The following is a 23,601-nucleotide window of genomic DNA, read 5'->3' on the forward strand; positions in this document are numbered from 1 at the left end:
TGTGAGGTGTGACGCCACAGCGCTCTACCCAGGGCGACATCGTGAGACTCTGTCTCCAATAGTACGTGTGAGGCGTTTGAGATATTGCAGTGAACAAGATAAGAGGTTCCTTGGTCCAATAGAGCTTACATCTGGATATATTTTAATTCTAAACCTTGCATCCAAGAGCACAATAAATCGAATAAACCAGTAGCGCAGGGAGTCATGGATCTTTGCAAGCCACAGCAAAAGTCAGTATTTTCAGTTTTCTATTCTGGGATGTTGGGTCCTCTTAGTTCCGGAGATGGGGGTGCTACCGGATATTTAGAGATTTCTTGCCTAAAAAAACGGACTTGGTATTTGGGGTCGAAAGTTTAGGACTGCAACTCTAAATTACTCCTTGAAGCACGGAACTAAGTGTACGTAAAAAACGGGGTTGTTGGAGAAAAACGACTCCCCTAGAACGCTCACAGCACAAAACTTTGGCCCGAACAGGGAAGCTATGAACTACAATTCCCAGAAACCCTTGCGACCCCTTCGGCGGGAAGGATATGTCAGGCGCGCTCTTTGCGTCATCAGCGTGCGCCTCCAGGATAAAAAAAAAAAAAAGGTGTGCTTATGGAAAGCATGGCCGCTGCCGAGGCGGCGGCGATGTTATCGTCGTCTTTGGAGGTAGACACTGTCCCAGTCCCTGAAACTGCAGGAACAGCCGCAGGAATGGCTGCGACCTCTTCAGCTACGGCTGCAGCGGCGGTAGTTGCGGCCGCGGCCAGGACCGGATCCGAAGCTAGGGTCTCCAAGGCCGCTTTGGCTACTAAACTGCTGTCCCTGAGCGGCGTGTTCGCCGTGCACAAGCCCAAAGGGCCCACTTCAGCCGAGCTGTTGAATCGGTTGAAGGAGAAACTGCTGGCAGGTACTGCGGCCCGGATGGGGAGCAGGGTGAGGCAGTCGACGCAGAGGGGAGCACTTTGAGTCTTTTGCGATGCTCATGGCTCAAGATATCACAGGAAGGGAAAGGGAGAGCGACCACTGAATTAGTTCTGGACTGAAATCTGGGGCCTCTCAGGCTTGGACTTGCCCTGGCGTGAACTCCTGTAGCCTATTTGCAGTTGTATTTTTCAAAGGGGACCCCCACCCCAATACTTACACAATAAACCGTGGCCCTTGGTCAAGTGGATCAATTTTCTGTAATCTGGATCTCTTAGGAGGCCTTGTTTGGTTCATGTGGATGGACCCCACCCAGGGGAAGCATTGGCTCTGTACTCTCAAAGTTGCATTTTTAAAAATACATTGTGAATGCAGATAATATACTTTGTTTGCTAAGACTTAATACAGTGTTTTCCCACATTGTAGTGGGCATAAGAATTACTTACATTCTCTTACACAAATGCAGACTCCTAATCTCTGCCCTGTCAGATTGTGATTCTTAGTGTCAGGGATGTTTTTAGGAAATTGCATTTTAAAACAATTGAGCCAGTGATAGTAGTATAAGTAGTCTATGGACCACATTTGGAGGAACAGTAAATGTAACTTGATAACTTCTCTAAGTGCATTCTTTAATTTGTTTATTCATATACACTGGGAAGATACTAGCAAAGCCAGAAGAAGAACACAGTTCATCAGCCCAGTAGATCATTTCACACAGAGGCATCAAGGAACCTTAGATTTGTTGGACACCTGCAGTAAGTCCAATCTGTGCCAGCCTGTAGAGATGTGAAGATGAAAGAAACCATCTCTTCCCCTTACTGAGCTCACAGCCTGGTAATTTTTGCAGCCTTAGTGGCGAAACTATTTAGGTAGGTTATTCACTGTTGTCCAGAATTTGGCCCTATCCTGTCTTGCCTTTAAACCAATACAGGAACTTTCTTACATTGTTGAGTATTCTTTGGCAAACTTTACACTTTTTTTTTTAAACCAAATTATTCCTTTTATAGAAAAATTTTTTTATTTGCATATATTTATGGGGTACAAGTGCAATTGCAAAACCAAATTATTCTGATGGGAATTTGTTAATTATAACGGACACAACATAGATGTAAATGTTTATTGGCAAATAGATACACTCTTGCAGATGTTTAATTCCATTGTTGTACCTGCTTGGTTGTTATGCTTTAGTTATACTTTGTTGCCTGTAAGAATAGGTTGTGTAGTGGATGTTGAAGTGAGGCATATAAGCATTGTAGTGTCATCATAGAGCTTTTCTCCTTCACAGAATTACCGCTTTCCTGATTTGATAACTAAAGTATGGCTTTTTTGTTCCTCAAAATAGCAATTACCATTGATTCTGACAAATTTTTGACAGAATCAAAGGGTTCCGTCCAGTCATGACCTGGACTTCTGGTTAATCTGCCTACAAGAACTGAAGTTTCTTGTTTAAACTTAGTTAAAACAGATTGTTTCGAGGGTGTTGCTAGGCCACCTTCTGGAAGCCACTCATTCAGCTGTAAACATTCTCATTATCCTCCATTTCTATATTGCTTAGAATATAGAACTGTGATTGGCCTGTTTGGTATTTGTGTTAGCTAGCCTAGGGCTTCCCAGATGTCATTCTAATTCGTTGTCAGAATTACCTGGAAAGATTCTTAAAGATGCCTCATTCTGATGCTAGTTATGTCTAATGACCACTGATTTAGGCCACAATCAATGGTCATGGCCTCTAATAACATTCCTTGCCTTTCCATATATTGATTTCTGTAATAGTACAATCCCCACTTTTCAATGTCTGTTTGGATCCTTCAAGGCTTGAAGCATACCAGAATTGTATAGCTAGAAAAGACTTTAAGAAGTATTCAGGAATGTTGGTTCAGTGGGATGAACCAAATTCCAATATAGTAGAGGCGTTGTGTCTGCAAGTTAGAAGGAGGTAAATCTGGACACAATAGGAAGATAGTGTATTTATGAAGCCTTCATACTTCAAGGAATGTCAAGTTGAAAATACAAAGAATTCCCCAAAATGTTTCTGTAAATTCCTGGATGAGAGATCCATGATGGGTTGCAAGTCTAAGTCCAGGTCAGTGGTTCTCAACCTTCCTCATGCTGCAGCCCTTTAATACGGTTCCTGTGGGTCGTGACCCACAGGTTGAGAACCACTGGTCGAGGTCGATGTTTGAAGTCTAGGTCCTTTCAGGCATGGTGATGTAATCAGAGAGTGACACCAGGACTGTGTCCCCGAGACGGTTTCTGATTCAGTGAAGTGCTAATTGTGGTGAGAGGCTGAGCAACCCAGCAAATCCCTTTGGCCATTTAATCTGGCTTCTCCTTTTCCACTGTTGCTTTGCTTTCTCCTTATCTTTTATTTATTTAGCTCTATTTTTTGTCTTCTCAGTGTCAGTGGTGATAAGGCAGGTTTGATGAGTTTGGAGGTAGGTGTAGATCAATACAGCGGTTCCTATTCTCTCCGTTCTCATTTGAAGTCCAGTAGCTAGTGTTCTCTCAGTAAACTGACGCCATCATCATCCACAGTTTCTAGTGCTTTGTAGTTTCCCAAACACTTTCAGGTGACATTATTTCCCTTTATCTTTACAACAGGAGTATGAGCTAAGCCAGGTTGCTTTAGAAGTCAAGATGCAACTTAACTGTTACCTCCTTCCCACATACCTTTTGTTAAGAATAGCTTCTTTAATGAATTGGAAGTTCCAATTAGAAGAGGGGAACGTGAACGCAGGTAGTTTGGAAACTTAGTAGGAAATGTACTCCCATACTAAGGTATGCTGAGGTGCCAGCTTAGAACATGGAAGAGATTTGGAAATGGAAATGGAGGACTTTAAAAATTAGCTTTTTGTATTAAAACCAACTTCATCATTCTCTAACCGCAGACTACTACCAAGAATTTACTGTATTTTTGTCGGTTAGCCTGGATATTTACTCACTTTTAAAAAATACCTTTTTCTTAGAGAATGAATTCTAGTTTCCAGACAGCTAATAATTTTGGAATACTATTTCTTTGTAATTTAGAGATGGCTGTACATTTTAAAATCTGTTCTTTGCCAGTAATGTCAAAGTCGTAATACGTTAAGTTTATACATTACTTTTTGTTTTGAAAACACCATCCCCAACCTCCTCATGTTTATGGAGCTCCTACTGTATCTTGTTCCATCCCAATTATTCTTATAGAAGCTGGAATGCCTTCTCCAGAATGGACCAAGAGGAAAAAGCAGACTTTGAAAATTGGGCATGGAGGGACCCTAGACAGTGCCGCCCGAGGAGTTCTAGGTAAGAGATATGAAAAGAAGCTTAATGTAACTGTCACTTGATATCAGAAAGAAATGTTAGCTGAGAACAGATAAGATTGACTAAAGCCACCCATTTTCAGTCTACTTTGGAGCTACTGGATTTTTAGCAGCGTCTTCCAAAGAAGCCCTTAAATGTTACAAGGTATATAAGATTATCAGAAATAGCTACTTATGTGTTCCTGGGACTTTGAGAAAAGATTTGTATCTGTGCAGAAAAGTGTTAGCATAGCAGGCCTGAAATTGTTACCTTTAGAAAGGCCTGCTTGCAAGGCTTGCCCCTGGTTGGCCCTGTGAACTTAGATTTGGGGAATGTTCCCACCCTTCCCTATCTGGTAAGGGTGGTTTGCCATGCCTCAGCTGCTTGTGGAAGCATCAACTTTCCTTTTAGGAATCTGGAATTTTGTCCCGCCACCCAGGCAGAGGGTGCCTGGGTGATCATCCTCCTAAGTCCCCCCAAAACACTTTGGGTGCTGAGACCTCTCAGCTTCTCCGAGAAAAACGTTGCACAATGTTGCTGCTTTTTTTGTTGTTGGAGAAAGAAGCCTGCTCAAGTGTTCCTCCTTCACAGGAGGAGAGAGAATAAGAAAGCCTGTGTGTGGATTTCTGTACGTCTTTTTCCCTTGTGATCCAGCTGTGTATTCCTACTGCATAACTTAAATAGACCTGAGCCACTTATCAGTCCTCAAAACTGGGGTGATCTCTTGGGGACTGCCAACAAGATATACAGCTCTTTTTTCTGCCTGTATCTAATCTAATCTCTGACATCTGCTCTTTTGAGAAGGTGAACCTTATAGTTCTTGAGAAGTCTTTTTTTTCCTGGAGACATATTAATTAACCATTTTATTATTTGTTGAAGAAAATAGGTAGAATTAACAGGAGAAAAATCATTTATCCTTTTTTTATTGTATCCTTTTTATCTGTGTTTAGTAGAGGTGGTTGAAGTCCAACTTTATAGGCCTCTAAGATATGTTTACACAGGCTAGGGTATGTTTTACTTTCTAATTGTCTCCATAAGTATAAAAATCATACATTGGGATTCCCCCGTGGCCTTCTTTCTCACATGCTAGAAACAAACTTTTGTGGATACCTACTTTTTTATATGCTCTGGTGTTTTACACATATATTTAATTTGATTTCCTTTTTAACCCATTAGGCTGATTTCATGGTACACTATTGGGTTGTGACTCATAGTTTGTAAGAAGATAAAGTTGGTGCAGAGAATATGATGTTTCAAGAAAATCAGAAACAATGTATGATTTTGTATTTTCTAAAATTATAGATTTTCTTTAATTTCTGTTGGCAAAAATATTTTTACTTGATGTTAAAATAGAAAAAATATCACAAGGAAATGCATTTTCCTGAATTAGAGAAATTAAGTAGGCAAATTCAGATAACTTAGTGTTTTATAATGAATACAATAACTCATTATAATGATAATGAGCATTTATTGGGCACTTGGTGTGTGTGAGGTCTTTAGGGTATTCATAAATTATAGTTTAATCCTTATTGTAACCTATACAACAGGTATTATTATCCCCTTATTTTAAAGTGGAAATGAACACCCAAGAAGATAAAGTATCATGTTGGCTGTCACAGAGTTAGTGAGTGACAAAAGTCAGGATTTGAGCCCAGATCTGCTCTCTTCCTCTGCCCTGATGTGGGACAGCAAATAGCTGGCTTTTATGCTGCTGTTCGGCCCTGTGCCCATGACAGGAATTGCCAGTCGATCAAGACATTCTTGGTCACTGGTTCCGGAGGTGGCTTCATGATTACAGTTCAGCCCTCCTGGTAGCCTCTACCAGTTGAATAGATTTGGCCCTGAGTTGAAGCCTGTTTGTCTTAACTGTTCCCACTCTATTGGTTTCTAAGGCATAGCACCATAAATACAAGAAAAAAGAGGATAGGTCTGCTGCTTATAGGCACATTCTATTAATTTTTGCTGGTGGTTCCTCATTGATATGCAGAATAGTAATATTCGAGGCAGTGAATAAAATAGTTTATTTTTTCTCTGAGCCTAAGGGATGTTATTGAAGCTTCCATTTTAGTATTAACATTATGATGAAGGGGCTGAAATTTGTATGTTTGGAAGAAATTGTATTGGAAATAATTTTCTGTTTGGAGGCTTAATTTATATTTGACCACACAGGGACTTGTATGGCGATACAACGTGTTCGTATGTCAAATTTATTAATTTTTTTCTAATGCATGTGATTTCCAATGGGAGATAACATTTAGGAAATTATAGATATTTAGTCACAGAATAAGGGACATTTATATAGTTGTGGAAACTTATAAGAAGCTGATATTTAATTTTTATTGTATAGTAAAACACTGGACTCTAATTATACTTGGGTTTGTATCCTGGCTTTATTTACTGACTGTAGCTACTTTATTTACTAACTAAGCAAATGCTGAGAAAATCCCTTCAACTCCCTGAGTCTCAGTTTCTTCTTCTCTTAAAAGGAGGTTGTCTATACCGTCACTCTCAAAAGGTTTATCAAAATATCTTATGAAATATCTATAATATACAGATATACAGGGTGTCCATAAAGTTCATGTTGCACAAACATATACATTATCCTGTGAAGTGCTTCGTAAAGATCTTTTTTTAAAAAAACAGAATTGGACTTTTGTGAAAAAATATACATTCAACATTTTAAAGTATTTTTCCTGGGGTTTTTTGGTAATATTTATGGTACAGATTTAAGAATTTAGCTGACAGATAATCAGCTAAATCTTTATTAAGATTATAATCTGAAGTTCAGGTTTATAATTCTGTAGCATATTGACTAGAGAGGGCTCGCAAAATTCTCAAAAATACCACGGTAAGCAAAGTAATGGCCCTCTAATGATTACTTCCTAATCTCCAGAATTTGTGAATATGTTAAGTCACATCGTAAGGGGAAATTAAGGTTGTAGATGGAATTAAAGTTGCTAATCAGCTGATTTAAGATAAAGAGATTATCCTGGAATTTCCAGGTAGACCCAGGGGAATCCCAGAGGCTTTGAAGGTGGAGGAGGCAGGGAAGAGAGCAGGGTCCTCAAACTTTTAAACAGGGGCCAGTTCACTGTCCCTCAGACCGTTGGAGGGCCGGACTGTAGTTTAAAAAAAAAACAACTATGAACAAATTCCTATGCACATTGCACATATCTTATCTTAAATTAAAAAACAAAACAAAATGGGAACAAATACAGTATTTAAAATGAGGAACAACTAAAGTTAAATCAACAAACTTACCAGTATTTCAGTGGAAACTATGGGCCTGCTTTTGGCTAATGAGATGGTCAATGTCTGGTTCCATATTTGTCACTGCTAGTCGAAACAAGTGATGTAAGTGTGCGTCAGTTAGTCCCGAGACTGAGAGGAGGAGTCTAGAGACAGAGAGGAGGGGAGTCGGAGAGTGCCGTGCACATTCCACACATGCGCACTGTAGCAGGACAGGCAGTGGCGGCAAAAACACTCTGAGGGCCAGATCAATGTCCTCGGCGGGCCGCATGTGGCCCTCGGGCCGTCATTTGAGGACCCCTGGAAGAGAGAGTCAGAGATATGGCTGTGGAGGCAGAGGTTGCTGTGTGTGATTGTTGGCTGTGAAAGGTGAAGAGGTCATGAGCCAAGGAAAAAGCAAGAAAATTCCCTTAGGGAGGTTCTTGTGAAGCATTCTCCCCTAGCACCTCCAGAGAAGAACATAGCCTTGCCAACCCCTTGATTTAAGCCCAATTCAACCCATTTTATATTTCTAACCTCCAGAGCCTTAGAATAAGCATTTGTATTATTTTAAGCCAATGTCGGTAATTTTTAGCAGGAGTAGGAAACAATATACCCATTTATTATAAATTTCTAAAAATGGAATCCAAATTTCCATATGCCATTTTAAAAAATTCTTTTAACTTGAGGTCATGAGAGCACAGTGGAGAAATTCAGAAAATACAAAAAATCGAAAATTAAAAAGTATCTACTTTTCTACTTCCATCAATGATCAGTTAACATTTTGCTGTATTTCTTTCTGGCTTTTTATCTGTAATTTTCTTCTTTCAAAATATTAAGGGGGTACAAATGTTCTTGTTACATGGATACCTTGTAAATTTTAAAAGTTGAGTTCTGTTTCATTTGTGTTTATATATCCTGTTTTTTTAAACATCATAATAAACATGTATGTTAATTTTAAAGAAGTTTTTCATAAGCATTAGTTTTAAATGGTTACGTAGTGTGCTATCATGGGTAAAATACAATTTATTTAACCATTTTCCTATTTGAGGTCATTGAGGTTAGTCCCGCGGTTTTGCGAGGAACGTCTTAATGAATGGAACTTTTTCTTTGTTTTGGATTATTAAGACAGATTCCTAGAATTGGAAAGATACAGATCTCACAAGATGATCTTTTAAAGGTTGTTATTATAGAATTATATAAATGGCGGTAGAAACTTCCAACTATAGAAAGCTTTGAAAATGCATGTATTGTATCTTGCCTGTCCTAAAGTGACATCATCATAAACAAATTCTATCTTTATGATTTGAGAGTAGAATTCTAGGACACTGCCTAGGTGCGGAAATAATGGATTTTTTGGAGAAAAAATATTTCTTTCGAAAATATTTGAATGAGCACAGAAAATTTGAGAGATGGGGGTGGCACCTGTGGCTCAAGGAGTAGGGCGCCGGTCCCATATGCCGGAGGTGGTGGGTTCAAACCCAACCCTGGCCAAAAAAAAAAAAGAAAGAAAAGAAAATTTGAGAGATGGAATCAGAGGGTAGTAAGTGTAAGATAGTGTGTGGAAAATCCTGTTCATCCTTTCTCTAAATCCCCCACGTTTTTTTTCAAACTGATGACTTTGCTCATGCTTTTCTTTTCACATACGCTGTTCATTTCTGTGGGCACCTTTAGTTGTAGAACTCCTGCTGACCTTTCCAGGTTCAGCGGAAACCGGGTCTCCTCCCTGAGAACCTGCCCACTCGCTCTTTTATGGGCTAATTAAGTCCTCCTTCTGGTCTTAGTGCTCGTTGCTGTCTGTCTCCCTGTTAGGTTCTTAACTCACTGACGGCTGAAACCAGGTTTCATTTATTCCTGTACTTATTTTATACAACAAACACTGTGTAATTTTGAAAGATTGAGTGAAAAAAAAAAAAAAAAAAAGCCAAGCAAAAATTCCACCCAGGACGCTGTTCTTTGAATTTCTACTTACATCCTTGAATGAAAAGCCGCTGATTGGTTGGGACCCAACTCCAGGTGATTTTTCTACATACTACATCGTTGTGTTAGTCTTCCTAAAATTCTGTTTTCACAAGCCACCTGATCACCTTGGTTTTTCTTGTATATAAAACAGAAAGGTCAGGTGGCTTCTTTTAAATTTTATCCTTCTAGATCACTAAACTAGCTGAGAAACCATCGTCTGTTCAGCATTTCACCTATGGTAAAGTTGAACAGGTTAGCCTGCTTTGAAGCCTCCTATATTCTGGTCGATAAATCCACAATGCTTATTCTTGTATCAGTTTGTAGTTTGTTCCTTCTTTGGAACATGCTTCTCTTCTCTTGGTGGGTTCAAGTCCAACCCATCCTTCAAGGCCTAACTCAGACTCTGTTTGAAATGCCTGGACAAGGCTTTCTCTGATTTCGTTAGCCGGATATAGTTCTGCCACCTTTGACTTCCTACAGCAGCTGTTCTCTCTCTGTTCGACACTGTTCTGTTTGACACTTAATCATATATTATCATATTGTTACTTAGCATTATTCACTCATTCAGGCAGCATTTTTGGAGACCTATGATTTTCCTTTTCTGTAGTGTATTTTCCCAGAGAGATTATAAGCTCTTTCAAAGGCAAGACATGTGTCTCAGGCTTCTTTATCCCATCAGAAGTATTCCTCTTCAGATGATGTGCATAGTAGCAGTTCAGAAATATTGATTGGCCATTTATTTAAATGGAATCAAATTGCATTGAGTCCTTGTTAAAATTATACAAAGTTTTGCTTCAGCAACAACAGTGTCAACAAATTGTATCATTTGGAGAGTGTTGTGCTCTTCAGAGGATGCTGAGGGCAGACAGTTTTTTACCTTAGTCCTTGAACTAATATGACTATTTAGAGATAAAGGATCAATATGGATGAGTCTCACAGATGTTTAGAGGGGGTTTGTGAGAGAGATGGTAAGTGAAGGGGGACTTGAACTGTGAATACTCTACTAACAAGTTGGTATTGTAGGTGTTGGGACTCTATTAAGGATTTGGGGGGAGCTTTGTAGTGTGCAAAATAAAGTTTCAGAAATGGTTGTGAAATGGTATGAATAGGAAGGGGAAGACATAGGATGTTGAATTGTCATGTTTGCAGTAGTGGAGGCTGTGTGGGGAGAGCCTAGGTGACTAAGGTGGCAGGGGGTGGGTTCTGCTGTTACACAGTTTGGTTTGAATTCACCTCTACCATATGCTGGCTGTAAGGTGCTGGACAGCATTCTCAGTCTCTGTGCCTCAGTTTCCTCATCTGTAAAAATGGGATAATTACATTACCTCTCAGGGTTATTATAAGGATTAAGTGAGCTAACGAGTGGAAAGCATTTAGAGTGGGACCTGATACTTAGTAAACTCACCGAATGATGTCTGCTGTCAACATCGATGGTAATTATTTCAGTTTGCCAAGCATTTCTCCTTGTTTCCTTTTGTAATTCTGAATTGTGGCGGTTGTATCCTACTCCTGTACGCAGTTGTATCTGTTGATGATAAATACTTTATTTCTTAAAAATGTGTCTGCTGTTGAGTGTCTCCTCCATCTCACCTGTAAGGATCAGTCATGTCAGGACACGTTCTCTAGGCCTCATTCTACCTTGTGTTCTTCTTTGCGTTAAGTTGATTTGTTACATTTCTCTTTTCTTGGTTGTATAATATTGTGTACTAATCATTTTTAAATGGCTCATTAGCTATGATGATGGCTTTTTTCTTTGTTTAATAATGAATTCTGTCAAAAGACTTCATCATACCACTTGAACATGGTTAATTGTACCACTTCTTTTTCACTGGTCCTCATACAAAATTCCAGTGAGTCCTTTGAAATTGTTCTAAAACTTCATTTTCTAATTTGGCTGGGTTGAGTTTTTTGGGGTTTTTTTTGTTTGTTTGTTTTTTTATTAAATCATAGCTGTGTACATTAATGCAATATGGGGCACCATATATTGGTTTTGTATACAATGGGTTGAGGTTTTTACTGAGTTTAATACTTTAAGAATATGAAAAAAAGTCTCTTCCATCTCTTCAGAATTTCTTAGTTGTAAGACAAGTTCAACTGACTGGAGTAACAGGAGCTCTCAAATTATGCTAAACAAGTACATGTGCTTTTCAATTTCATATAAGCCAGGAAATTATGATCAAAATATGTGGCTATGATAAAAATCTAGTTTTCATAAGAGTATTATAATATTTCTTTCTTTAATTTGTAGTGGTTGGAATTGGAAGGGGAACAAAAATGTTGACCAGTATGTTGTCAGGGTCCAAGGTAAGAATATTGAAATAGTTCTGTTTTTCTTTAATGTTTTTCTCAATGACCTGCATGTTTTAATTGGATTTTATCAATTAAAAAATAAACTGAGTAAATTGCATAAATGAGTGTCATTCCTGAGTATTAATCACAGTCTCCATAAGCATGGTATCTGAAGATTTAAAATACTGAGACTGTAAATTGGAAATTCTTAATGGAAACACAAAAAGAAGCAGAGTCTGTGGTGCCCATAATTTTACAAAATTAGACAGTAGAACCTTTGTAAGTTGACCAGGGACTGTAACAAACTGGTCAACATATGGAGGTGGTCAACATAAGGAACTAGGCCTACTGTACTGATAACATACATGTAGTACATGTCCAGACTGGAAATTAGGTCTACTTAAAGATGGGGTCAGTGTAGGGAGGTGGACAATTATGAAGGTTCTACTGTATTTAGATTTTTTAAATATAATCACATTTCTTAAATGAAAGGAAGCTTAGAGGTCATAAATTCTAGTGGCAGATTATTATTATTTTTTTAATTTTTTTTTAATTTTAAATTTCAGCTTGCTTATTCGTTCTTCTTCGTTTGAAGTACTCTTTTTTTCTTTTTGTTCATTTTCTTCTTCCTCTGGTGATGGGCTCTTTCCCATTGCCTCCCTAGTAGCTGGGATTACAGACGCCCACCACAACGTCCCGCTGTTTTTGATGTTGTTAGTAGAGACAGGGTCTTACTCTGGCTCACTGCTGCTCATACTGGTCTCGAACCTCTGAGCTCAGACAATCTACCCGCCTCAGCCTCCCACAGCGCTGGGACTACAGGCGTGAGCCACCACGCCTGGCTGTGGCAGATTATTTTAAACCCTGAATTTTTTATAGAAACAGTACCATTTTATAAACCATGTGCTCTTTAGCAAAAAAGGATGCTTTATTCAGTGGTTACAAAATGTTTATTAAGAAACAGAATTGGGCCTCTTTAAGATGTTAAAGTATACTGTTCATCTAAGAGAGTAGCCTCAAAAAGCACTTTTGTCAGGCACTTGATAGAAGAAGGGTTATTTGGAGGCGGGAGAGGCTGGAAACCTGTGGAGGCTGCATTAGTCATTCAGCGTGGTGGAAGGAGCAATGATCAAAGTCAAGGTGTCAAAAGTAGTTGACCTCCCTGGGCCTCTCAGGTTTTCTTTAGGAAAAATGATTAAGGAGTTTTCCAACTCTAAGAAAGATAAGAATATCTGTATTCTAATTAGCAATTAGGTGCTGGTTATAATAGTAGGTGGGTTTAAGGGCCACTGAAAATGCTTTTGGAAGGAAAGTTAATATGCCAAGAGGTAGAGAGGAATTTCATCAAATTCTTGGACTATTTATTTGTTGTAAAACCTTTGCTCTAAATGTGATATGAATAGTTGATAAACTGATTTCTCTAAATTGTTTCTTTAAAAAAAATCTGTGGTAGCAGTGTGCCTCACTCAGGGGGTAGGGTGCTGGCCATAAACACCAAGGCTGGTAGGTTCAAACCCAGCCTGGGCCAGCTAAACAACAATGACAACTGAAACAACAACAACAAAGAAAATAGCTGGGAGTTGTGGCGGGCGCCTGTAATCCCAGCTACTTGGGAGGCTGAGGCAAGAGAATTGCTTAAACCCAAGCGTTTGAGGTTGCTGTGAGTTGTGACGTCACGGCACTCTACTCAGGGTGGCAGGGTGAGACTCTGTCTCAAAAATAAAAAATAAAACAATCTGTGGTCAGGCTCGGTGCCCATAGCACAGTGGTGCCGGCCACATGCATCGAGGCTGGCGGGTTCAAACCCGGGCCCAGGCGAGCTAAACCACAATGACAACTGCAACAAAAAAATAGCCGGACATTGTGGTGTGTGCCTGTGGTCCCAGCTACTTGGGAGGCTGAGGCAAGAGAATTGCTTAAGCCTTAATCCTTAAGGAGTTTGAGGTTGCTGTGAGCTGTGACACTACTGCACTCCACCAACGGTGAAATAGAGAGACTGTGTTTCTAAAAAAAAAAAATCTGTGGTCAAAGATCATTTTAAAAAATTTCACTTCATTGGAGACTGGACTTTTGTAAAATAAAATTAATATGTTATGGCGATATAAAATTGCTAAATAAGTTTCTAAATAACCTCATTTTCTGACATCGTTCTAGATAGTGGCTTGTGGACCACACTTTAAGTAGCAGTGGTCTAAGTAAGCTTTTCTTAAAATAAAAATCCCTGGGGAACATATTGCCTGTGATATCCCATTTTAGTTATCAACTGGCATAAAAATATGTGCCATTCAGTTGGAAGGAATCTTAGGGCCTTAGATAAATGAAAAATTTCAGTGTGACTTACTCTGCAATCTTGAAAATATTGGTGTTGAAAAAAACCACAGGATATAAAAGTTGTGTTAGAATGGAGGCGTTTGACAGTTTCCTAGTAAATTTGTACATTGTGCTTAAATACTGACATAGTTTAGAATCTGTTTCTGATACAGATTTTTTTTTTTTTTTGAGACAGAGTCTCAAGTTGTCACCCTTGGTAGAGTGCTGTGGCGTCACAGCTCACAGCATTCTCAAACTCTTGGACTTAAGCGATTCTCTTGCCTCAGCCTCCTAAGTAACCGGGACTACAGGCGCCCACCACAATGCCCGGCTGTTTTTCTGTTGCAGTTGTCATTGTTCCTCTTTCCGGCCCAGGCCAGATTCGAACCCGCCAGCCTCGGTGTATATAGCTGACACCCTATCCACTGAGCCATGGGCGCCACCAGTGATACGGATTTCTGCCAGTTGCTTAATATTTGTTTCTTAACTCCAAAATTTGAGCAATGATTACTTTAACATGGGATTATGGATGATTTTTATTTTCTTCTTCACAATATTTGGTATTTTCTAAAATCTTTACAACAGACAAGTCACTTTATGTTAATATGAAAAGAGATAAGTTTACCTCAAGAAATTTGTTGGGGCGTTCCCCCCAAGATAAAATATGTTGAATTCATTGAAATATTCATTATTCACCCCTTTCCCCAAACTACAAACACAACACAATATACATATAATTTTACTACAAGGGCTATATGGAACGTATCCAGCCATTGTTAATACTATTTTTTATAGTATGTGGCTAGACACTTTCTGGACAGGTGTCATATATTATTGAAAAGTTTTACTTGTAGGGAGGAGGAGGAGGAGGAATTTGCCCCTCTCGTCCTGCCTCACTGTTGAGCTGGAGCATCTTATCTTCTCCTGCCCTGGACTGAGATTTATATCTTCTCCCCCGGTTCTCAAGTGTTTAGACTCAGACTGAGTTTCACCACTGGCTTTCCTGCGTCTCCAGGTTGCGGAACTGGCAGAACTTGGGACTTCTCAGCTTTCATAATCATATGAATCAATTCCTTATAGTAAATCATTTTTTATATACAAAAGATGAAAAGCTTTACTTGTAAATTCTAGGCTTATTTTCAGAAATGTTCTGAATGAATGTGTAAATGCATCATGGCTCTGGTGTCAGTTTTGTCTGTCACAAGCCATTTCACTGTTCAGCGAGGAGAGCTGAATGTCACACAGTGAAATCCTTGCTCCTCCTATGACTGTAACAGAAATAGCACATCCCAGGTGCGTCTTGTTACAGAAACCTAGTTCTTGGTTGTTTCACATTTCAAAAATAGGCATCATTGTCTTGTTAGCTACTTTTATTTCTTATATTTTCAATTTTATATATTTGTTGAAAGAATTAAATCATTAAAGTTTAGCTTTAAGTATGCTGAAGATTACATTTTTATCAAAAATATTTAAAAACTGTTAATATTTTTTGGAAAGGTTTTTTTGGCACTGAAAGGAATCTTAGAGATCATTTTAAACAGTGATTTTCAAAATTTTTTGACTAAGACTGCTGTTCAGAAATTTACTTTATGTCATAATCCTGTACATACATACTTGTATAAAAAGCAAAATTTTCATCAAACATCTTCAACACTATGTATGAGATATTCTTGATATTTTTCCTTCTATTTCATAAAAAAAAAATTGGTGGCTGCAGCCTCTTAACTTGGACCTAGGCCTAATGTTTCCTACTTTCTCTGCTTCCTGTTTTTATAGATGAATTTTTTTTTTATTTGCATCAAAGTGTTACTAGAAAAATTAAACTCTTAGTATGTTAGGTTGGAGTCACCTCAAGAGTAGGAATATTTATTTCTGAGATCGCAGATACACAGTGTCCATGTTACAGCCATATTATAATCCACCCTTCCATCACCGGCTAGCACTCAGCTGAGACTATTCAGTTGCTGACTGAACATGGCTTAACATTCTTTCCTGCTGAATCCACAAACATCCTCAGGATCCTTTTCAGCATGGTGCCATTTCATACAACCACTATCAATTAATGGATGGATTGCTGGCTTTTCCATAAAATCTTTAGGCCATCAGTTCATTTTGTTTCCATCTGTGAAAAACAGACAGTATTCAGACCCAGCTCTTTTTTTGAATTCCCTCTCATTCAGGTCAGGATCCTCCTCTCCTGCCTCATAGTAAGCTTTTTTTCTGCTGTTTTTCCTGAGTCATTTTGTTTTTCACTGCATGCTTTTTTGGGATTATGTGTATAGTATTTGTAAAAAGCATATATTTTTTTCTATACAATGCCTTGCTTGTAGAAATTGATCAACAAATATTGTTAGTACTATTCCTGAGAAGGCTGCCGTCCCCAGATCTCACCCCTGAGTTCTAGGTCTGTTGGAGCTTTCTACTCACCTGTTGGTAGATACCTGAAATTAATTTTACCCAAACAAGTTCTGCTGGAAATCTTGACTATAGTTAATTTCAATTCTTTCATTCCTATCTGTAATTTCTGGTGGTATAGACAAACATAACCCTAATCAGAAAGAGAAAACATGCTGATTCTTCAAGGGAGAGATGGAGTTTCTCTAGGCATTAAAGTCAGGAAAAAAATTCTTACAATAAGGGGTAGACAGATGGTGGTTCTGAAAAAGAGGTTCACAACAGATGTAGAAGTGGTTCAACGTAAAATATAACTTAGGCAAAATGATCTGAGAGGTTAGACTAATGTGTTCTTTTGGCCTAAATTAATCTAAAAATAGAATGTACATTACCTAGAGGAAGGCGGTAGTCCCTCTACTATCTTCCCTAATTACACTTTCTTGGAGCCATTCAGCAAAAGCAGATCCGGATAGCAGATGTTGTACTTTGAAGTAACAGACTTTGATGAAGTTTTGGAGTACAATCTTTATTAGCTTTCTATGTTACTGATTAAAATTGGTTACCTTATAAATGCTTTAGAAACTAGATGAATGGATGGAAGAGTTAATGTCTTATTAATACTATGAAAACTTGAAGAATCTGACTAGCGTTTTCCAGATATAACTGTATTTGGAACTGTAAAGAGCTGCCCGTATTCGTATGGCAGTAAACTGTAGTGGCACCTTCCAGTGAAGCCAGCATTTCCTCAGAAAGTGGCTTTGAATTCTCTTCTAGCAATTGAACAAGTGTTGTCAGTGTGGTGTACAAAGTTTTCCACCCTAGATGTGGTCAAAGGATAGTTACTTTCCCCAAGAACACCGTAACATTTTTAGGTTAACCAGTCATGAAACTCTGAAATGTGACTCAAACTTAGCCAGCTCTTTAACATTTCAGTGTTTCTGATCAATTTTCTCCAGAGAACAGTCCAATTTGTACCTTTTCTATGTACTCCGTTAATATTTACGTATTTCATAAGTGTTATATTGAAAATTTTGAACGGCTTTTTATACTTACAAACTGTAAAGAGCTAATCCTTAATGAAGGCATTCAAAACCACGTTTTTGGTTGGGTAGTTTTTAAAAAAAAGTTCTTATCCTAAATAATATGATTTTGTTTGCTCATTTGTGAAACTCCGAATCACAAGCTTTCAAAATCAAATCTCAGAGCAGTTGCTAACTGAGATAGAAATGATTGTACTTCTGTAATATAAACATTTTTTTTCTCTTCAAGAGTACAGAAGTAGATTTGCCCCTAGCGATGTCTAGCTAATATCTGCTGTGGGGTTCAGGGAACTTGAAGATGAGTAAGGCAGGGAGGAGGCTAGCATCAGTGAGAAACCGTGAGTCCCAGAGAGCACACACGCCAACGGGAAGTTCTGGAGGCCCCATCTGTGTTGTTGTAGTGGAATCGTGTTGTAATGAATACAGTAATAGAATTTATAATTCCCAGTGACACTTCCTGGAGAGGAAGCAGCTCTGAAGACCAGCTCTATGTAGAATTTAGGTCAGTGAAAAGAAGAACTTCAGACCCTGTAAGATGAAATGGTAGGGATGAATATAAATGTCTGTGTCTTTTTTTTTTTTCTTTCCCATATCTTTTTCATGGTTAGGCTTTGTTTCAGCTAAGGCAGTGGTTCTCAACCTTGCTAATGCCACGGCCCTTTAATACAGTTCCTGTGGGTCACAACCCACAGGTTGAGAACCGCTGAGCTAAGGCATAGCTGTCTGTGTGGGGTTTTCTAAGTAGTGTGTGGATAATTGCATAGAACAAAGAATACTGAATGCCAGGACTAGGGAAAGGTAGGAAATAGCTAAGATGTAAATTGTCAGTTCACGAGTTGTGGTCTGACTCCTGAGGCCCTTTCAGGGGATCTATTGAAATCAAAATTATTTTCTTTTTTCTTTTTTTTTTTTTTTTTTGTAGAGACCGAGTCTCACTGTACCGCCCTCAGGTAGAGTGCCGTGGCGTCACACGGCTCACAGCAACCTCTTAACTCTTGGGCTTACGCAATTCTCTTGTCTCAGCCTCCCGAGTAGCTGGGACTACAGGCGCCTGCCACAACGCCCGGCTATTTTTTGGTTGCAGTTTGGCTGGGGCTGGGTTTGAACCCGCCACCCTCGGCATATGGGGCTGGCGCCCTACTCACTGAGCCACAGGTGCCGCCTGAAATCAAAATTATTTTCATAAATTTGCCTTTTCTATTTGCAGTCTCATAAATATGCAGAGTTTTTCAGATGTTACCAGATGTGCAGTGATATCATGCTCTGAAATGGATTGTGTGCATGGGTATTAGTGTTTTCAGCATTTTTTCAGCTTTAATTACTAATATAGTATATGTACATATACACACATATGTGTATATGTGTATCACACCGTATTTTTAAGACGTTTGTGCCAAGTTTTATCAGTAAGTTTTAAATGGGTACAAGGGTTCTGATATCAAAATGTTTGATAACTATTGATTTGATATTGTCTCCCCTGAAAAGAATCCAGCATACAGCTAGATACAGCATAACTGCAGAATCTGGAATGGTTTGAGATTTAGCAGATACTATCTAGATGTGAAAACTGTGGTAAAATATGAAGACTTGCATTCATAGGAACTTCTCCAGCATATGCATAGTTCTGTCAACTTTTTATTAAGCTGCTACTCTGTCTCCACCTAGTAAGGAACAGAGTAGAACAGCAAGGCAAATCCCAGCTAACACACTGTATCGGGGAAGGTCAGGATCAATAAAATATACTTGGAAAACTGAACATTTATAGACAATCACGTGCTAAGCAGTGTGGTGTGTGTATGAGAGCTCAGTAAGTTAAACCAGACGTGTCTGTGTGTCTGTTACCGTCATTATTACTCAGTTCCCTCTGCAGGGGACTCAGCTGTCTTTACTGGTGCCTTACCCGGTCGCACTGTAACCTCCCAGAGACAGGCACTCTAGTATGTGCCTATGTACCTCTCATGAGCACCTAGGAGAATACTTGGTACATTCACAGTCCTTAAGAAACGTGATTGAATTTATGGATTTGATATAGGCCTTCATTCTTTTTACCTATAAAATTTGTATTAAACACCTGTGGAAGTGGGTAATTGGGAGATAGGGTGGATTAACAGGTGATTGAGAGTTGGGATGGATTAACAAGGTGGCTTTGAAAGATGAATTGGGTTTGATCCTTAGGAGCGAGAGGGAGCATAAGGCTAGGGAAGTAGCATGTGCCAAGGCCCAAGACTTCCAGAGTCCAGAGACTAGAATTGGCATTACATGCTGGAAAAACATGTTCAGGCTCCTGGTTCAAACTCAATGTATAGCAGAACAGAGCACATGCATTCCAGGCACAGTATACAGGCTTGCACTGTGTTTATCTTATGCACCTAGACAGACTTTTTAGGCAAAAAGTCACAGGGAGCTTTACTTTTCCTTATGGGAACTCACTCTGACTACTTTTACTGTGAATCATTCTGCATCTTCTTTTCTTAAAAAAAATAATGATGATAATATTGTTATCTGCTGCTTACCAGGCTTAGGTATTATTGCTCTAAGGCTTTGCTGCTTCTCATGAGGTACTATTATTTTCCGCATTGTAAGATAAGGAAATGAAGCTGCAGCAGGAAAGACTAGCTTAACCCTACTTGGCCAGCGGTGGTGGAATCAGAGTTCCAGCCCTGCTCATTTGACCTGCTGTGCGTCTTTCTCCCCATGATTTGCTTAAACAAAGTTGATTGCTCCAAAATATGGAAGCCGGAGTGGGGTGTCTCAGGTGATAGGATGAAATATTTAGTTACAAGAAACTAATTTTTGTCAATTCCCACAAAATTTAAAGCAAATGCATCGGCGCATACCCTCCTGTGTTTATGAAAAAGAAAGTCTGAGCTGTATAATATGAAGCTGACTTTATCAAAGGCCCATAGGCTAACTGCATGTTTATGGGATTTTGAAGTTTTAATATTTTCCTCTATTTTGTCTTGCATAGTAAGTTTGTCATTAATAAGCTTACATTTCTTCAAAGTGCTTTGAGCTTTCTCTGTTAACGTTGCTCACATAAATACAGATTATTTTCAGTGGGAAATATAGTCCTTGCCCTTTTTTCACTATTTTGTGTGATGCTCCAAATAAAATTCAAACTTGACCAAAAGAGAGAAATGAAAAGAATGTGTACTATAACTGTGCCCTAAAGATGAGAAGATAGTCCTCGGCTGAATAATAATGATCTAATTCTTCTCTTGTGAGTAATGATCACTTCTTAAAAGCGACTTTTTTTTCCTTTCAGAGAGCTTAAGTATCAATTTTTCCTTATTAAGAAAATGTATGTAATTGTTACAGGCACTACCTCTCCTATGCTAGCTTTGCTCTAGCTTTTGCTAAGATTTGTCTTAGTGTTTCACATAAGAAATAATAAATCAACTTACTTAAAATTAATTGTATATGCAAGAAAATTATTGCATCTTGTGATGACCAGGTCATGGTTTATTTCATCATTCTATCTACTCATGGACATATTTGAAAAATTTTCTTAAAAAACAAACTTCACAGTATAAAAATGGTTGTAGTAATTTGTTTGTAGTAACAAAAGTCATAATTACCCTTAAAATCATGTTTTTTGGTCTCAGGTTGGCTGGTGTGGAAGTTTGTGAATATTCTTCAGCTTATACAATTGCTTCCCACATATCAAAACCAAACTAATGAAATAGATCTCGTTATTTCTACCTTCATTTTGTGTCGAGTTGGTAGTGTTAGTCAAATGCTGTACATAGAATTCTGTACGTGCATTCTGAGAATGCACAACAGCTTTTCTTTACCTTGTGACCCACTTTTCTCCATTTCTCTTCCTCTAGAGGTATATTGCCATTGGAGAGCTGGGGAAAGCTACTGACACGCTAGATTCTACGGGCAAAGTGACAGAAGAAAAACCCTATGGTATGAAGTCATCTTATATCATCTTTTTTAACATGTAGAGAAAGTTTCTGAGAATGCAGAATTTTAAAATAAATTTCTTACCTGATATTTCCAGTGATTTCAGTTCTCAATAAATTTGTTTAGGATAAGAGTGGAAATTATTTATCACATTGTTGCTTATTTGATACGTTTATGAATAAAGGTTTATTGTTATTGCCTCTTTTCCTATAATTGTTTTAAAGATTAGCATTATTCTTCCAAATAAGTTCCTCACCAAAAACATTTATAGCTAGGATTTAGATTATTTTCCCCAGTAACAAACAAAGCAGAGACACCCCTGTTAGATTTTATCTGTCTTGCCTTAAAAAAGAAAGACAGACACAATTGTCAGCTGTTGAAATACATGTGCCAGGTTTAATACTTTAAAACTAATCATGTTTCGGTGCTTTTGGAGTATGGAAAGAGATGATGGAGGGAAAGCTATTTCTCTGGAAGTAAAGCGGAACTCACTGGGTCCCACCTTAATATTTCCACCATTCCTACTTGAAGAAAGAATAGACAAATGAACTGGTCTCCTAGCAACTCTCACAGTGCTTATGCTATTTATAATGCAGCAGTTGCAGCTTTGTAAGTCAGTTCACCTGCATTGTTATGTCACCAATTGTGAATTATTCGTAGACTTTCTGGTTTTTCCTCTATGTTTAATGTTATCTCTTAATTTAGTTGTAGGCAGTCTAGTCTGACCCCCACATAATTTTTTTGTTAATTGTCCTTATTATATATTACATATTGTTCTAGTAGTGAGCCTAACCTTTTTCTTGTTTATAATAGCTTCGTTTATTCTATTAACATTTTTATGTAGCTTAGTATCTTATTAGGTTAATTAAGCAATGTAAGGAAAAGAAAAATCACAGATTAATTTTAAGTCCTTTTAAAAATAGATGCTGACTTATTCTTGGAATCATCATTATCATTCTTAGCAAATAATAGCAGACTCTCACTTAATTGAAACCCAGCTATAACCTTTAACCAAAAGGCTTTTTAGATTGAAGAGGCATAGCGCCATAGGAGGATATCAGAGATTTCCAGAGTATACTACAGCATACACATTACATTATTATGAATGAATTATATGTCATTACACATATAATTAAGTCTCCTGTTTCTGTCTCCATTTGCCAAAGCATAATAAGGCAAATGATTGATACTCAGAATAATGTCCTAGGGTAATTAAGGATGGGATAGAACTTGGTGAAGTATAAAGGGTACTAGAGTAAGCAAATCTGGATTTAATTTCTAGTTCCTTTTAAATTTGAAAATTTCTTAATCTCTCTGTTTCAGTTTTTTCATCTCCAAAATTATGATAATCATACTGACCTCATAGAATTATTATAAGAATTGATTGGAGAGAGAATGAATATGAATGGCTCAGTTCCCATTGCCCATAGCACGGCGCCAGCCACGTGACCCGAGGCTGGCGGGTTTGAGCCTGGCCCAGGCCAGCTGACCAACAATGACGACTACAACAAAAAAATGGCCGGGCATTGTGGCAGGCACCTGTGGTCCCACCTACTTGGGAGGCTGAGGCAACAGAATTGCTTAAGCCTAAGAGTTTGAGGTTGCTGAGAGCTGTGACCCCACGCCACTCAACCGAGGGCAACATAGTGAGACTGCCTCAAAAAGAAAAAAAGAGAGAGAATGGATATGGAGATCTCATAGACCAGTCACAGGCTTTTATCAGTCCCATCAGAGACTGTGATGGGATGGGGGAGGAGAGAGAGAGTTAGTTTAGAACAGTGTTTAGGAAGTAAAATTTTTTTTTTCCTTTTTTTTTTTTTTATTGTTGGGGATTCATTGAGGGTACAATAAGCCAGGTTACATTGATTGCAATTGTTAGGCAAAGGGAAGTAAAATTTTTTGATTGATTGCTTGGGGATAATATGGAAGATGTCAACTATGGCTAGGTTTTTGGGTTTTAAACTTGGTGACATGATAGTACAGTCATTGAGCAGGGGATACTAGAAGAGGACCAGTGGCAGAAATACTTAAATGCACCCTTTGTTCTTGTCCTTAAGCATTTTGGAATTTTACAAAATTTTACTCTGTATTAGGTAATTTGTAACCTTATTTATTTACCTTAAAGCTCAGTCAGTTACAGTCATCTCTTTGTAATGTAATCAATCATAGAGAAATTAACTTTCTTCAGGGCTTGAACAGGAGTGCTTCCTGCAGTTCATTGAGTAGTATTTGTAGTCCTGACAAACACGAGGTCAGAGAACTTTGCAGATTGTCATGACTT

The 23,601-nt window shown here is 38.4% G+C and overlaps 1 protein-coding gene across 1 annotated transcript in view; it reads left to right on the forward strand.

The window, feature by feature from the left end:
* The first annotated feature begins 539 nt into the window (after positions 1-539).
* The window catches only part of TRUB1 (TruB pseudouridine synthase family member 1), a 38,716-nt gene continuing 15,654 nt past the window's right edge, over positions 540-23,601 (forward strand). Inside the window, exons 1-4 of the mRNA XM_053585490.1 lie at positions 540-892; positions 4,093-4,191; positions 11,627-11,682; positions 21,242-21,323. Coding sequence (XP_053441465.1) covers positions 598-892; positions 4,093-4,191; positions 11,627-11,682; positions 21,242-21,323 — 532 coding nt within the window. The 5' untranslated portion in view covers positions 540-597. The remainder of the gene's footprint in view (positions 893-4,092; positions 4,192-11,626; positions 11,683-21,241; positions 21,324-23,601) is intronic.

This window comes from Nycticebus coucang, chromosome 3 (assembly GCF_027406575.1).
Source record: "Nycticebus coucang isolate mNycCou1 chromosome 3, mNycCou1.pri, whole genome shotgun sequence".
In the NCBI taxonomy this organism is placed as follows: domain Eukaryota; kingdom Metazoa; phylum Chordata; class Mammalia; order Primates; family Lorisidae; genus Nycticebus; species Nycticebus coucang.